Source organism: Oryza glaberrima, chromosome 8 (assembly GCF_000147395.1).
Source record: "Oryza glaberrima chromosome 8, OglaRS2, whole genome shotgun sequence".
In the NCBI taxonomy this organism is placed as follows: Eukaryota; Viridiplantae; Streptophyta; class Magnoliopsida; order Poales; family Poaceae; genus Oryza; species Oryza glaberrima.
In genome coordinates, this window is record NC_068333.1 from 3,384,777 (window position 1) to 3,400,944 (window position 16,168).

General features: G+C 40.7%; 2 protein-coding genes and 1 non-coding gene across 4 annotated transcripts; 2 read left to right on the forward strand and 1 right to left on the reverse strand.

Annotated features, from left to right (window-relative positions):
• On the forward strand, window positions 1-74 carry TRNAE-UUC (transfer RNA glutamic acid (anticodon UUC)). Its single transcript has one exon. It is a non-coding gene; the product is annotated as a tRNA-Glu (tRNA).
• Window positions 75-3,271: 3,197 nt separating this feature from the next.
• Window positions 3,272-7,117, forward strand: LOC127782875 (uncharacterized). Its single transcript, XM_052310151.1, has 9 exons — window positions 3,272-3,431; window positions 3,608-3,679; window positions 3,855-4,026; window positions 4,120-4,254; window positions 4,373-4,451; window positions 6,066-6,134; window positions 6,212-6,281; window positions 6,358-6,402; window positions 6,527-7,117. The coding sequence occupies exons 3-9, from the start codon at window positions 3,856-3,858 to the stop codon at window positions 6,810-6,812; spliced, it is 855 nt and encodes a 284-aa protein (XP_052166111.1). The 5' UTR covers window positions 3,272-3,431; window positions 3,608-3,679; window position 3,855; the 3' UTR covers window positions 6,813-7,117.
• A 135-nt stretch (window positions 7,118-7,252) lies between these two features.
• LOC127782874 (uncharacterized) lies at window positions 7,253-16,166 on the reverse strand. Of its 2 annotated transcripts, none has more exons than XM_052310150.1 (6): window positions 16,013-16,166; window positions 15,694-15,764; window positions 12,291-15,553; window positions 11,631-11,890; window positions 10,534-11,127; window positions 7,253-10,173 (listed from the first exon to the last, which is right to left on the reverse strand). In XM_052310150.1, the coding sequence occupies exons 3-6, from the start codon at window positions 15,519-15,521 to the stop codon at window positions 7,770-7,772; spliced, it is 6,489 nt and encodes a 2,162-aa protein (XP_052166110.1). In that variant the 5' UTR covers window positions 15,522-15,553; window positions 15,694-15,764; window positions 16,013-16,166; the 3' UTR covers window positions 7,253-7,769. The 2 variants fall into 2 exon arrangements, with proteins under 2 accessions (XP_052166110.1, XP_052166109.1); XM_052310149.1 differs by having other exon boundaries at window positions 15,664-15,764.
• Window positions 16,167-16,168: the final 2 nt, after the last annotated feature.

Genomic DNA, 16,168 nt, shown 5'->3' on the forward strand with positions numbered 1-16,168 from the left:
TCCATTGTCGTCTAGTCCGGTTAGGATACCTGGCTTTCACCCAGGCGACCCGGGTTCAAATCCCGGCAATGGAACACACTTTTTAGAATTTCCTTTTGGTTTGTTTTCACCTTCATTTCTCATCGCAACTTCAGTAGACAAACATTAAGAATATTCTTATGGTTTAAAAATATTAAGATTAATTTTAATTACAGACTTTTATTTTATTTTGACCCATTTCACCTTCATGGAACTTCAGTACACAAAATTTAAGATTTTGATTAGAGAATGTTTTTTTTTTCGTTTTGATTTATTTCACTTTCATGATTCTTGGCAACTTCAGTAGATAAAATATTAGGATAAGTCCATGTAACCTCATCCACTAACATGCTTGTCATACTGGGTTTTAGAGTTAAGGGATGTTTTTGCACACGTGATAGTTGGGTGATAAGATTAACTACAATTATTTAGCGACTAATGCTGCCTTGCTAGCTTCCTAATGGAAGTATGGACACTACTACAGAGAGGCAAATAGGGTCTGCAGTATAGGTGACAGAAGTGGTATAACTGGCATCTATAGTGCTTTTCCACCCACGCGCCCATCCACGCGGCCACCAGCTCGCCAAATCGCTAAGAACCGGCACCTTTCTTCCCAAATAGGTTTTGGTTTTTTAAATACAACCGGCACCTATTCCTCTATCCGAGAGAGGTGTCGGTTTTGCACTTAAATCTGGAACCTTTATATTTGTCATCCCGTTAGAGTATGTCAGAGACATGTGTCGGTTCTTATTTAATAACCAGCACCTTTGATGGTGTTAGAGATTTATGCCAATTATTACTTAATAACCGGCATCTTTGACCCTGCACCCCCTTAACTAGCCGTTGGGGGGACACCTTACTTAAAAACCGGCATTTATATGATACTAAAATGTGTCAGTTGTTATAAAGAACCAGCACCTCGGCACCTATTAGTACAGCCACGTGGCTCTTTAGGTTAGAACTGGCACGACATCTATTATCCTTATAGGTGTCGATTCTGAAATCAGCACCGATAGATGACCAAGTCATCAGTGTCGCTATCTAGGTGCTGGTTTCCAGCACCTAATGGGGTTTTCCAACCGGCACCTATCCAGCCTTCTGTAGTAGTGGGAGTACACCATTCATTGAGCCTAGCTAGCTTATGGTCTTGTGCTAATGCAGTCAATCATGGTCTAACAAGTTCAGCTACATGTACCATCGAAATCTCGATGACTTGGATGTCAATGGGTCAATAAGAGCTGTCAGCTATGAGTGGTTGCTTGGATCTTTAAAATTAAAACACCAGTTTTAGCGAAAACATTTTGTGCTGATGATGATAAAGCCAGTTTTAGTCAATATTATCTTTTCAGTATGCATTTATCTTTATTCCTCCGAGTGAATTTGGTAGCTAGCTATGGCATGTTCTGTAAGCCTGCTCTCTCCAACCCTCACAAAGTGTTGGCATCGTTGAGTGGACCAACTCTTGCTTTTGTTCCTATAAAGTTATGTTTAATATAATAGGAATAAATTTTATATAGGACTATATAAGATTATACTATACTGAGATCAGTACAAATTAATGAGAGCGATCATCATTTTATATTTACTCCCATGCATAGACGGGTTTCTGTACCTCTCATCCAAACCACATAACACCTCTCTCCCTCCTTCCCCCCTTCTCTCTTTTTCTCATCCTCACACCCTTTCTCCATATTCTCCCTCCTCAGATCTGGCTAGAGCGACTATTGCGACGGTTGGTGCTACGGAGCTCGAGCGTGGCGGCACAGCTCAAGCATGGTGATGGATCCCTGATCGAGAAGCCGTGGACTTGTCGGATTCGCGGTAGGTGAAGTGGATCAACGCAACTGAGGCGGCATGGTGGATCGTGAAGTAGAGTGACTAAGGCATGGGGTCGCTAGATCCGATAGTATTGAGGCACGAGAGCAGCGAATCTAACACTTGCGAGGCGAAGGAGTAGTGGATCTGTAGCAGCGATCGAGATGCAGGAGATGATGTTTCTAGCGGCAACGAGTATGGGCTAGAGGTATGGATCTGGTAGGACTGCAACTCATGTGATTTTTCTTGTTTGGTTTTCTTGAGGTTTCTTGTGATATAAAAATGATTTTTGTGGATATCCAAATAATACTCCAATGGCACCTCATTGGCTAATATCATGTACCAGACCTGATATCCAGGTATCACAGTCGATACCTATAGTTATCAGCCTCACAGCCTAGTACCTACAGATATAGCAGGTACCTAGATACCAAGCACCCCTTAGGTGAGGACATGATTCATTCACTTTGCCATCACCTAGAGAGTACTTCGTCCTCTCCCTCAATTCGATATCGCGCATTAGCATATTACATTATATATGTGTAAGATTTTTGTTGTTGTCTAAGATGTTTTGCACTTATTCTTAGGTTAACAACTGGCACCCATCCTTGATTTAAAAAAATCCATCAAACACAACTTTCTGCCATGTTCGGTTTCTCTTTCTCTGCCTCCCTATGCTTGTTTGTTTTGGCTAACCCACACCATCATCGATTTCCTATAATACAACTATTATTCTGATGTCTAACCTGATAGGCTCTTCTTGATCGCGCCACTAGAAAAAAATTACGATCCCCTACATACCAATAGTTTAATTATTAAGTAATATAGTTAATTGTTAACACTTCGTGTCTTATACCGGAAAGTTTTACGCATGTATGGCTATGTCAATACCTATAGGCTATACCTAGTCAGTTTAAATTTTACATGTCAGGGTGACAGAGGTAAAGGTAGATTTAGAGTTTTTTTTTTCTTTTTATGAAAGTGAATATTGTATCTATTTAGAAATGAAGTCTAGCATAAGAAAAATAGTAGATGTCTGAATTTGTTCGTAGTTTTTAACAGTTTCAGTAATTCAACACACACAACTAACAATGTAATTTCTATTAAAAACTGTCTTAACGATCGAAATCAGACGCATATATCATGTATGTATAAATGGATATAGAAAGAGGTGTCAAACTAAATTTGTACTGACAACAAATGAGAGTGAACATTCTCTCACAAGCAAAATCTTTTCATTCCCATTTGCAGCATTTCCTCACGTGAGTTCCGTGTACCACCAGTCGCTAACCCAAAAAGCCTATAAACAATCGGACGGTCAGATAACGTGCCACGTAGCCAAAAGGATGACATCGGACGGTGAACAAGCTGACGACGACCACCCTGGAATTTCCCGCTTTGCCCCCTGTTCACACGTCATCATGTCTCAACGCGTCCAGCGAAAAAAAAGAAGAAAAAAAAAGGATTAGCGCATCAACGCCAAAAATGGGATTCATCGGTTGAACTCAAGATGGAATTTTGATCTCCTCGGTGTTCTTCTTCCCTCCAGATTTGGTCACTGTCGCGGGGGAAGAGAGAGGCGGAGCATCGGAAAGCAGGTGAAATTTTGTGGGGGATTTGTTTTTTATCTTTGTTTGTTTTGTGGTTGCGTTGCCAAATTCAGCTTTCCTCGCCGTTTGGGGATGATTCTAGCTGGAATTCCGCTATAAAGATCGCTCCTTCTTGAGCTCACGATCTGTACTCATCTCTCTCTCCAACCCTTCCCGATCTGCAGATCGAGCCGGAGGCGCCGCCGCGGCCTCCTCCCCCCCACCGGCGCCTCGGATCGAATCGAATCCAATCGAAGGTATTCGTTCTTCTCCCATAGCCCTCTCGAGCTGGATTGGATTGGAGATTCATACGGCGTTGGATTCATTTCTTCCCCTTTTGATTGACCCATCCAGTTTGCACATATGTTTCTTGCTGTAAAAAATCAGCTGTTTTTATTTTTTATTTTTAATTAATTTGTTGTTGTGATGAAGGATGGAGTATGGAAGGAGGAAACCTATTAGCTTGCTGGAGCTGTGCATCCGTACTACCATGGATAACCTGAGGTATGTCGATAACGTGGACGGCGTGGAGATGGATCTGCTCCAGAGAATCCTGCCTCACTGCAAGATGGAGGACCTGACCCGTATCGAGAACAATACCGAGGTGATTTCGATAAGATTCGGGTTTCGTCGGAGGCGATATTCCAGGTTATCTTGTAGTAGTAGATTGGTCTGACATTGTGTTTTGGTTGGATAGATGGATCTTACCCCAGTTACTGATAAGCTGTGGAAGCTATTCTATACGCGACAATTCGGCGAGGAAAATGCGAACCAAGTCGTCAAGAGAATGAGCATGAGCGGAGCGCGGTACAAGTGGAAGGATCTCTTCGATGTAAAATAGTACCTTTTTCATCACTCTTTTGTTGTTTTGGTTGGCTGTGGATGTCAGGGTTTTAGGAGAAAGAATTATGAAGGACTAAAATTCTAAAAGTTGTACCTGTTATTTGTAGGCCAAAACAAAAAAGCAGAAGGAATATGAAGAAAAGATGGGCCAGAGGCTTGCTAAGAAGTATGAGGCAGCGAAAGCTGGTAAGGTGGTTATAGTTCTGTATCGAAAGTGTGCAAAATGAATTGATATGTGTCATGCTGATAATAGAATAGCTATAGGATCTTTGATAGCTTAATGAATATATGTTATTTGCAAATGAGTTTGGACAGTAAATTGGTCGATATCTCCAGTTGGCGCTTCAGCCATTGAGAACGCGAGCAGGACAAAATTACAAGACAGCACTTTGACTTGTTCTGATGTATTGCCTTTTATTTTGGTGGAGTTACAAGTGACATCTCCTTTGCTTCTAGGGCCTATCTATAGTGCTGGGCGAGGGGACGCAGAACCACAGATCAACCCTCAAATACCTATACATGGTTGAGTGGCTTCATAGTATCTCACCACTCCATGGGGTCCATTCGCCAAAGGCACGATCTGATGACATTGTGAGGGGTCCTGCCGAACTCATAGGCTGTTCACGCTATTGACTCTGCTCCTGGGTTACATCCAGGATGATCCACTCATGCCACTGCTGACCTCTCCCACTTTGCATCTTGGGCCTCTTGTTGTATTGATATCGACTCGACTCAGATTTTGTCATCACCGGATCAATATTCTTTCCTCGCTGCTAGAAAGGGCTGGATTGTATCCACTGGTGGCTTTGCACCACGAGGATGAACTAGGATGAGTCATAACGGTAGTTGGTATTTCTATGGTGAACAAGGATGTGTGAGGAGCCTTCCCTCCACATGTTTTGTTTACGGAATTTAACAAATTTTCCTGGTAAGTACAGCATGTTAACTTCAATCTGTCAATTACTTTTGCAGAAACATTTTCTTGCTGGGTGTCTCCAGATTGTATGTGTTAGATACGGATTAACTCTTGCGCTATGAAATAAGCATTTAATTTTGCAATGGAAGTATTTGGCTGGCATAATAATTTGGGTCTTTGATGGTGGATTAATTTTTCGTTTAGTGGTACTCTACACTTCTATTGTAAGCTACTTCAAATAGAATGAATCAAATGCCATTGCAAACTTTCACGGAAGTCCACAAAATTAGCTTTTTGTAAGCTACCACAGTCCAATAAAATATTGATTTTCCCCCTTCCCGTCTGCATTTTATTTATTTACGCTTTCTACCATTAGAAATGGGTGATAAGTTCTTGAGAAGAACCTGAATGTCCACTGCCAGTTCATGCTCTCCACATGCTATGCCATGTAAGAATCTTCTGATGATTTGTGTTAATCCCTTGAGTTATGGTGAAATTAGCAAAGCCAACCGCAATCTGTATGATTCATAGATTTTTTTTTTTGTTCTTATAAGGTCCATTTATAGGCCGCAATCGCATACATTTATAAATGGAATCTGTACTTATGAAACCATCTTTAATTAACGTTGAATTGGAGGTAAATATTGCAAATGTAACCTAGTGCTGAGATTAGCTGAGCTGTTTGCCTCAAAAAGGGGTATCAGAATCCTCCATTAGAGAGTGCAAAGAAAGGTTTATTTGATTCCTGTCTAATTTGATTAGTTAATTCCTAGTTAGAAGAAAATCTAGCTTCTTCTTGTGACAACAAGTAATTATTTTTGTTATTTTATACTAGTATCCAGGATCAGTATAATTCAAGTTCTAACTTTCCTTTTCTTTTCCAGAGAAACAAAGTAAACAAATTAAAATTTGTACGAAGGTGCCACCAAGCAGCAAAAGAAGTTTTTTCGGAGGTAGTTTTCTTTCTCAGTTTATTCTGGATTCTGCCTTGCAACATATTATGTTTCCCATACTTACTAAGTCTCCACAGGAAGTGGACCCAGCAACCTATCCAGCTATAAGAGCCCTATTCTTAAAAAAGCAAGGATGGAGGTTAACAGGTAATTTTATTTTCTCGTGGAACGATTGACGTGAAATGGCTGTTTTCTGAAACCGTTGTCTAATTTTGTGTTACAGTCAGGCAAAAATGAAAGCTGCTATTCAAAGGAATACTATAGCAAGGTTTGTCTCATTTCGACATTAACGTTTCGGAGAATTTCATACATGTTTCGTTTTTGAAATACCTTGCTATTTGAACCTCTCAATCTCTCATGTTATTTCACTAACTCTGGCTCTGCTTTGACAGGACATCTCAGCACATAAGGATGAACTCAAATCATGTACAGCCAATGAAGACAACGACTATTCATAGACCCAATTCAACCATTACCATCACTAAACCAACTGGTCCGAATAAGCCATTACAGAGCGACAGACAAACTGGTCTGAATAGGCCGTTTGAGAGCAATAAACCAACTGGTCAGAATAGGCCATTCCAGAGTAACAAACCAACTGGTCAAAATAGGCCATTGCAGAGCAACAAACCAACTGATCTGAATAGGCCGTTTCAGAGCAATAGGCCGAAATTCTAGAGGAGGATCAAACCGCAGCATCGCGTTCTTGACTCCAGAGTTCGCCTTGCTTGTGCAGCAAAAACATCAAATTTCTTGTGCACAAGTTGTGGTAGTTTACCATAACATGAACTCATTGTGCTCTAGGAAAAATAGTCTTGTCTGAAGTTGGCCTCACTGAGCACTCGTATGTTGTATCTGAAGAGCATCCGTTTGGCAAAGGAGAAGCACACCAAAGTGTACCATAAAAATATTGGTTATATCTGTAACATACAATTTTTATCATATGAGAAAAGGATTTTATTCCTTGATTACTTTTGGATCCATATTATGCTTTGTGAGTATTTGTTGAGATGCTAAGGATTTAGAGGGATTGTTCTGGTGACAATTCTATGGCAAGTGAGACATGTTCTCAAGGTTGATCTCAGCAGTTCTTTCCTTTCAGATGTTGATGTCAACAGTTGCATATAGTCAGGAAGGAGAACCTCTCTTCCAGTAGAAATCATCTGTTAATTGGTTGCTTAATGACCAAAATATGAATATTAAAAACAAGCAAAATAATTTTGGTGGTTGTTTGACTCCAGTGAACATTGGAACTGAGAAGAAAGCTAAGATTTAAACTGAAGTTTAGATGTTGATGTCAACAGTTGCATGATAGTCAGGAAGGAAAACCTCTCTTACAGTAGAAATCATCTGTTGATTGGTTGCTTAATGACCAAAATAAGGGTGTTAAAAAAATAATGTTGGTTGTTGTTTGACTCCAGTGAATATTGGAACTGAGAAGAATACTCAGATTCTAAACTGAAGTTCATATTTGAGGGAAACTTTACAACGGTGGCTGCAAAAATTTACTAGCTAAAATCTAGGCCCCAGGTCATCAAATAAGGAACCTGTCTGGTACACTTGTATCAGGAAAAAAATGTATTTCGTCTATAATAGAATTACAATGGCGACAAATTACTTGTGCACGACAAAATATCATCTGATAAGAAAATAAGGATCAAAACTTTCAGTTGCTGAACTCCCTACTTGATCCCATTGCTTCTTTGGGGAATTGAACGTCTCGTGTGATTCTTTTACCAATGAATAAAGGTTAGAGATCAAAGGATTTTTGAGGAATGGTGTGATAACCCCATCAAGGTCTGAAAAGTTCTTCAAATATTCTGTGTGTCTGTCCTTCAGCTGTTCCAAAGATTGTGACTGAGCAAGTGCATATAGGCCAAGCAGATTTGCATAAACTGATATGAACACATCCTTATGGTTGCCTATACCACCAATCCAATCAGTTTTCCCTTCTTTCTCGAGAAAGCTGCTGGTCAGTGATATGAGCTGGTGCAGAAAGCTCTCCCTCCAGTTCTGCAAGAACAGTTCAACTTCTGCTCCTGTTTCCACCAGATATTTGGACTGCAAAAGCTTCTGAATACTAGAGCAGCAGATCTGACATATCAACAGCTTCTCCTCATGGTGGTTATCAATCTCTTTATCAAAGATCTGACGGATTAAATCTCCACGGGAGTTCAAAGTGTTAGCGGTATCCAGAACTAGCCTTAGCAAGTATTCAGTGTATTTCAGCCAGTGACCAAGCAAAGAAGTTAGGTATTCGAAGCTCAACTCAATCACTCTATCCACTTGAAGTGGTGTGGAATCATCACACAAGTTATTAGCTGAACCCTTTGCAATTATTTTCTGAACATTGTCGGCAAGTTTTTGTCTAAGGTATGTGTCTTCATCCTCCAGCAATTGGATGCATATGAACCATAAGTCAAGTATCTTGCATGAATAAAGATTGATAAGTTCACTCACAGTAGCATTTGAGCATTTCTCCTCGATATGGTTCTCATCATGTTCCGAAGGAAGGTATGCATTGGACAGGGATGGGGCAAATAAATTGGCTTCTTCCAATTGACCAGACGCAATAATTGCTTCAGCAGCAGCCCTTCGAGCATTCACAGTTTCAGACGGTGCACTCAGGTTCTTAACAAGATTGACAAAAGAGCTTGCACTAAGAATGGCAGTTGACAAGTTTTTCCCTTCATCAATTCTGACAAAAGAAATAGAGTGCTCATGTGTTTTAGAATCCAGTAATCCCCTGAGCATTTTAGCAAACTGTCTCATGCACATACCCATGCAGCATAGAATTGTTTCTCTGGTTTTTGCATGCGACACTGTGCTGTTCAAATGAACTAATCTGTCCCAGAAGGATAAAAATGTTCTGGAATCTTCTTCACTGTTGAACTGGCATTCCATGTTCCATGAAAAGATGATCTTTAGATTATAGTAAAGACATTTGGGGTGTTCTTCCTCAAATATTCGTTTTAATATAACAGGCTGCAGGTTGGACTTTGCCCACTGGTGCAAAAACTTTTTGCTATCACCAGATCTGGCTGATTTGGCAAGCTGAAGAATCCTCTTCAGTGCTGTAATTCTAACATCATATGCAGGATCAACAAGGCAAGATGTAATCTCCTTATGTAGTTCATAGAGGGAGACATCCCGAGGCATCTCTGGTACGCTTGAAGTCATATCAAGTATTTGCAACTGAACATCTTCATCGTTAGTTTCATCATGACTCTTTGGAAGGCCAACACAGCTGAAATATGATGCAGCTGCTTGTTGGCGAAGTTCAATCTGTGTAGGGTCATGGAATGCATAATGAGTTGAAGTCCCATTGTTCAAACACTGATAACTCAACTCTGAAAGGAGGATCTGAATGGCATCAGTATGTCCACTTTTCCCTGTTCTTGCAACATCAAGCATCAGATCAAGCACCCGCAAGTAAGATGTACTTACAACGGGGCATGCACATAACTTGACACTGCCAAGCCAGGAGCATTTTGAGAGAACTTCAATCAGTTGGCTAAGAATCTGATCCTTCTTGGTACTGTCTGTCAAAGCTCTAAAGTTGTTATCTAGAAGAGAAGACAGCTGCAGCAAAAGGCCATGAATTGAATTGAATGAGAAAGACTTAGCGGGCAGAGTTAAATTTCCATTTCCCATATCAGCTGATAAACACAGAGCACGGTGAGCAGTCACTTCATGGCTTCCACAAGGTAAATTATGCAGTATATCACCGACAACATGCTGCAGTCTCTCATTAGACACCAAACCAATTAAGGCTCTTGATGCAAGGACACGAACCCGATAGTTACTTTGTGTGGCACATCTTTGGATGAAAGGCAAAAGCAAAAAAGGATCTAAGGAATCATCAGTGCCACGGCTTATAGGTGAAGGTTTGAGCCTTGACAATAGAATAAGGATTGGACACAGGCTTGGGTGTATGGCTTTTGCAATCTGTGACCCCAAATTGCTCGAAATTCCATCAGCTAGAAGTCCAGTTGCAACATTCAGTTCACTAAGAAGGAAAGGATGAAGTGCTGGATACCTACATAAGAAAACAAGGCACACCTTTCAATAAAAACAGTTGATCTCACAAACTGAACTAGTTGTTGGTCTGTACAGATATTGAATATAAATGTTTGTCAATAAGAAAGAAAAATGCCGCAGGTAATAATTATCAGACTTTGATAATGCCATATGCTTTTGTGAATTAATCTACTGATAAATTTATATAGACAGGAGCCACAAAACTGAAGTGCTGAACCACTGAAAAGGTTACTAACTGTGTATGCGTAATTCACAAAATTTAAATATTTTCCATGATATTAATGTGAGGACAGTAGGGCAATAATGACAGGGCACAAATTACCACACCGAAAACCATATTCAAACATCATCAACTTGCCTGTGGAAAAATTCAAGGCCAGTTAATGACCGCCGTGCTGATTCACGTTTGTGCACATTCAGAAACCCAACCATACGACGAACCAATGCAGTATACGCAAGACAAGCTGCGTTGCGCACTTCCCAGTAAGGAGATGAAAATGCATGTATAGCAACAATTGTTGCCTCAGCGCAGAAACCAGAAGTGTCAGTCGCTAAATTTGCATCATTGAAGGCAGCTCTAAGCACATTAAACACATGCACAGTCGGAACAACACCCTCATTTCGGCTTTTAGATAAGTTCCCATTAGAATGTACACCTGCAGTAGTTTCTGATTGTGATTCACATGGTTCTCCAAGAAAATCCTTCTCTGTGTCAAGCTTCTGGTTGGAATCATTCTGAAAATTAGCTAAAGATGTTTTGGCAAATTCTATGAGCCATTCTAATGCTCGTGGAAGTAGCTTCTTTGGTGTTCCTTCTGGCTCTGCCAAGAACAAGGCAATAAAAGCAGCAGGAATTCCTGCACTCCTTCGTAGCAAATCATCCACAGTTTGCCCTTTAGCAACCGTCCTATCCATCAGAAGCTCCATCCATGATTCTGTCATTTTACATAGCCTGAAATGATGAGACAAAGAAAAGATCATCAGCATATAGAAGCGAGCTATAAGTCCCAAATCAACATAATACACAACTGTAGAATATGGTTAACATGAAATTTTCATTTCTGCATGCACATGAATATAGAATCAGGTTCATAAAAATCACAATAAACTAGTAATGCCTTTCAAACGATGAACCATTAACACAACAAAGCATTCTTAATAACATGGCAAATTTTTTTATGTTGAGAGTTAAGGATGAAATTGAGTTGCTCATCATCTTGGACATGATTATATCACAAATAGGGATAGGGAACTGATGAACAGTTTGGAGCCTCCTGTTATGTTAAATCTCATAAATAATGTTACTTGTTGGCTGTTGCTGAATTATTAATATACACATTGTGAAATCTGAAAAGGTAAGCATGTACTGCAGGACTAGATTATGTGAACCATAATAAATATTTCCTTCTTCCTAGAAACAAGAAACCAATGTGAAGATGAAATACTGAAATATACCTTGAATCATTTGAGCAAAGAAGGCGATTGCAAAGTGCAGTAAGTCCAGCCCTTGTCTTATCAATTGCACCATTATGCTTCATTTTAAGAAGAACCTGCAGAAAATGGTTACCCATCTTCTCTAACTGTTCAACATCAAGAATGTCCCCAGTCATGCCTGTCTCCTCTGTATTCTCAGCCAAATCACCATGGGATGAATTTGAATGAGAGCAACCAGGCAATGGAATTTTCCTGATGATAGTTCCAAAGAGAAGACTAACCTGAGATATAAATCGAACAGTTATGTCAGGGAAAAAAATAACTGAATACAATGCACAGAAAATTACATTGAAACAATAATATCCATCTGACGTGAAGTGTGCAGTTTCTTGGAAACAAGACCTCTGTTTTAGTGGTTACATATAATATAAACATTGGGGTTCAGGCAGGATGACAAGCATCGAATAAAGGACACATTCAAGTGACCAAACAGACTTTCCAAAAAACTACATACTAGGATACTATTATTCATCGCATGCCCAGTTTATAACCATACTGTATCATTGATAACCTGAGGATTTTGGAAATTTAATTTACTGCATCCGGTAAGAAGCTAAAAATAAATAAAGCTGGTGAAGAGCAGCTTTCAAAAACAGAAGTAAACCAAGTGAAAAAGTTTACCTCCTTCATAGCAAGCCAGCAACCAACCATAACAACATGCTCAGCTGGTTTGCCATTATGCCCTGATTTTACATTGGTCTCTGCTATTTCTGAAGCGGTACCAGGTTGATCCTCATCTATTATATCTGAGAGGAAGGAATCATCATCAATCATGTCATCCACATCATATGGCATGTACCACGCATCAGAAGAAACCACCCACAGGGCCAATGAAGTCACACGCATTATAAGTTGAAGAAGCTTTTCTACAAGACATCTCATTTCAGCAATACATGATTGTACTACCTCAGTGTTCCAATCCAATTCATCAAATGTGTAGCGCAGGGTAAGAAGAACTCCATGCACAAAGCTTTTCTTACATGCTTCAGAAAGATCCTTCTCACCCTCTTCAACAACAGCACACAGCCACTGAATAAGTGATGCAATATATTGTGCAACTGGGTTTTGACTAGTCAGTTCTGTCTCATCATTTGTGGATTTTGTGTAACATTGAAGGCAATCACTTTCTTTAGAAAACACAAGAACACAGCCAAACTCTAGAACATACTTCCTAAATATCAGTCGGAAGGTTAACGCACCAGCATCACTTTCCCGGACTCGTGGGCTAAGTACAAGTTTTTTTGCCCATCTGATAACACTGTCTATGGATGTACCCGAGGAAATTCCAGGGAGTGGTGTCGGGAATTGCAGTAGAATGCGAAAAGAGTTTTCCCTTAGCCTGTCCCAGCTATCAATTATAGACCCTACAAATGAAATTGTTGAATCTGGCAGTGTTATGCTGTCACTATAAGGATAAAGATCATTCTTCCCTTCAGAGCGACAAATAGGCCATACATCTAGCAAGGTAAGAATAAGCTCCATTGCAATTGTTCTCCTTTCATAAGGGCCAGAGGGGTAACAAGAATTAAACAGAAAGGAGCTCAGCCACTTCATGAATTGGAAGAGATCTTCAGCTCTCTTGATAGTGGTGGCCTTGACAGTATCAACAGAACTAGAATCTTTGTCGCCAGACAATGAAGATGGAAGCCATAACCCCTGCTTTACCTGTCTGTCCAGTGCTGTTCGCACCCTGGCAAAAAACTTTCTAAATAAGCTTGTCCATTTCATTTGAAATGCTGTCGAGCTACAACGCATATTCAATGGGACTGCTTGTTTAAGCAAGCTCAGTTCCAAGGCGGATGGAAGACTTGATGTCTTGGGATTTAGAAAAAGTGATTCAGCAGCATCTATTCGGAGACTTTCTTCATTGTGTGTCAGTGCTAAAACAAACCATTTGACAGGCACTGTAACATTAATTCCTCTGATAGATATAACCGCATCACACTTGTTAGCTACCTGCTGAGACAATACATCAGGATCTAAATCAATGTCCCCTTCCACAAGTGCAAGGTTCCGAGAGACCTTAAGCAGTGAAACCAATGCAGCTATACACTGGTCATTTTTCAAAGCAGCATCTAGTTCGATTGCCTTTGCGCTTGGGCCAACATTGATGAATCCAAGCATAGCAAATATGCTATCTGCATCAACTTCGATAGCGGCAGGCAGAGCATAAGTATTTAGATTAGAACGTAGTTTTGAATTTCCAGATACTAGTCCCTGCAACAAAGGAGGCAAGCACAAAAATCTGAAGGCATCATACCCTTGCTCAATACCATCATCTTTCCAGCATTCATCTCTTAATGTCTCGAGGAAGCATTTTAAAAATGATGTCGCAGCACAACAGACATCATCATCCATGTAAGCATAAGCTGTTTCCAAAAGGAGATTTGATTTCAACTTTAGAAGAGATTTGGCACCCAGCCGCTTTGTCAAAGAAGCTAAAGGGATATATCTCCCTTTACATCGCGGACCTAGGCGAAGTAAATCACTTGCAATATTAAAGAGAAACAGTTTGCTGTTTTCCTCAGGATCTCCTGATGGAATACATGATTCAATATCTAATAGTAGATCAAATATGAGATGCACCTGTTTTACTGTCTGGCTCAAAGGATCTTCCAGGTTACTCCATATGATTCTCAATATACGGTTGATCACATCTCTTGAGAAAGGTTCATAGTCTCCAGAGAAGTCAGTGAAATCAGCTAAAACTGAAGTTTTTATCTGCTGCAAACATATTTGAGTCACTGTAAGAGCATGGAAATTGAAATGGCTATCAATTGGGTTCTCACAGTGCTTGCAAAGCTCAGGTAAAATCCCATTGTACAGTATAGTCCATAAGAATCCATTGGAATGAAGCTGACGCATGTTGAGTACTGTCCTTGGAATAGCAGTCAAAATCCCTCTCAGCAAACAAAGTCTACTCAAAATTGAGATATCTCTGATTTCTTCACACAAATTGAAGTCAGAAAGCACCTCATGTCCAGCTGACTCTTTGATGTCTTTTTGTTCAGCGCAAATAGAAAAGAGACCTTGAGAAAGGAACCAACAAATATCCTCAGAACTCATGAAAACTTGAATTGCAGCACAAAAGCTAACTCCAGAGGCCACCAGACAATCCCTAGAAAAGGCTGATGACTTGAGAACAGTCAGTATCGTCCTAACAACATGCTTGAAGACAGTAGATGCTTTGTCAAGTTCAGTAAACTTAGAAGGGTAGCGCTGCAGCAAGTAGTACATGCAAGACATAGCCTCTTGGCACTGCTCCATCACAACTGGCGATGGTCGGGACCCATCAACTATGTCACTAATCACCCCATCAAGCCCAGCAACCACATCTAGTGCCATGACCTCTGCACACTTCTTGACTGATTCATCCAAAAAACCTAACTTTGGGTACCCAATCAGCGATAATGCCGCTCGAGATACCAAAAATCTTTTCTTTGCCTTGATACCAGAGCCACCATATTCCTCACAGAGCGTAGCAAAGCACCCACTGATCAACGAACAGTGTTTCTTGCACTTGGCAAGCACAGATATGATTGTCCGATGGAGTGGTAGGGAGTTCTCAAGGAAGAGAATCTCCAAATAAAGTTTTGTGGCAACAAGAACAGCATCATCAGGGATGGCTGGACTAGAAAGAAACTGCACAAATGCTGAGGCAAGGTCCTTGACCGCAATGACTTGCGCATATGTGGAGGTGAGAGAGATCAAATTGTTCAATTGGGAGAAGAAACCAGATGAGGACACCTCAGTCGGCACACGAGCTAGTTCTTCAAGGTAGTGCTTGGGGAACACAAGTGAGGTGTACGTGTACCGGTGCCGATGCTGCAACGAGCGCCACTTCGCCGACATTGTTCCACCAATATTAGCTTCTCCACCTCAATCTAAAGCACAAAGAAATGAATCTTTTGGTCAAATTCCAGCATAATAATAATAATCCACCAGTCAAAAAAGTAAAGCAAATGAGCTCTTCGAAATTGGTTCCGATAAGTACCAGAAGCGATCTCCAGAATAATAAGCTCACCAGACCTCCACCAGAAAACTTTTCTCTGAACAACAGCAGGCAACAGCTTGGTCTGCCAGACTTCTTCCTCCCTAACAAATGACAAAAATGTTTTGGTCTCTTCCAGTTGGATTCAATGGTTACAGCCACCACGAAGAACTAAATAGAACAAAGCTACACCCATAATTTTCATAGCAAGCACAAAACTAACAGTTGTAGGTCAGCTAGAAACTCAGCAGCAGCAGCTTCGAAGACGGACGAATCTCCCAGGTGTCTCATACTAAAAAAGAACTTTTCTGTACTATTTTTTTTTGTCGGGGTATGAATCGCTACCACGCACCTTCTCGAGACTCTTCGCCGGCGACGGAGGTGGGATTGAGGGAGTTCAGCGGTAGCTCGTCGTCGGCGCGCCGCCGCCTGAGTCGAGGAGCTGTGGCGGCGGCGAGGCGCAGCGAAAGGAGGCGAGGGTTTAGGGCTTGGTCTCTCCTCTCTCTCT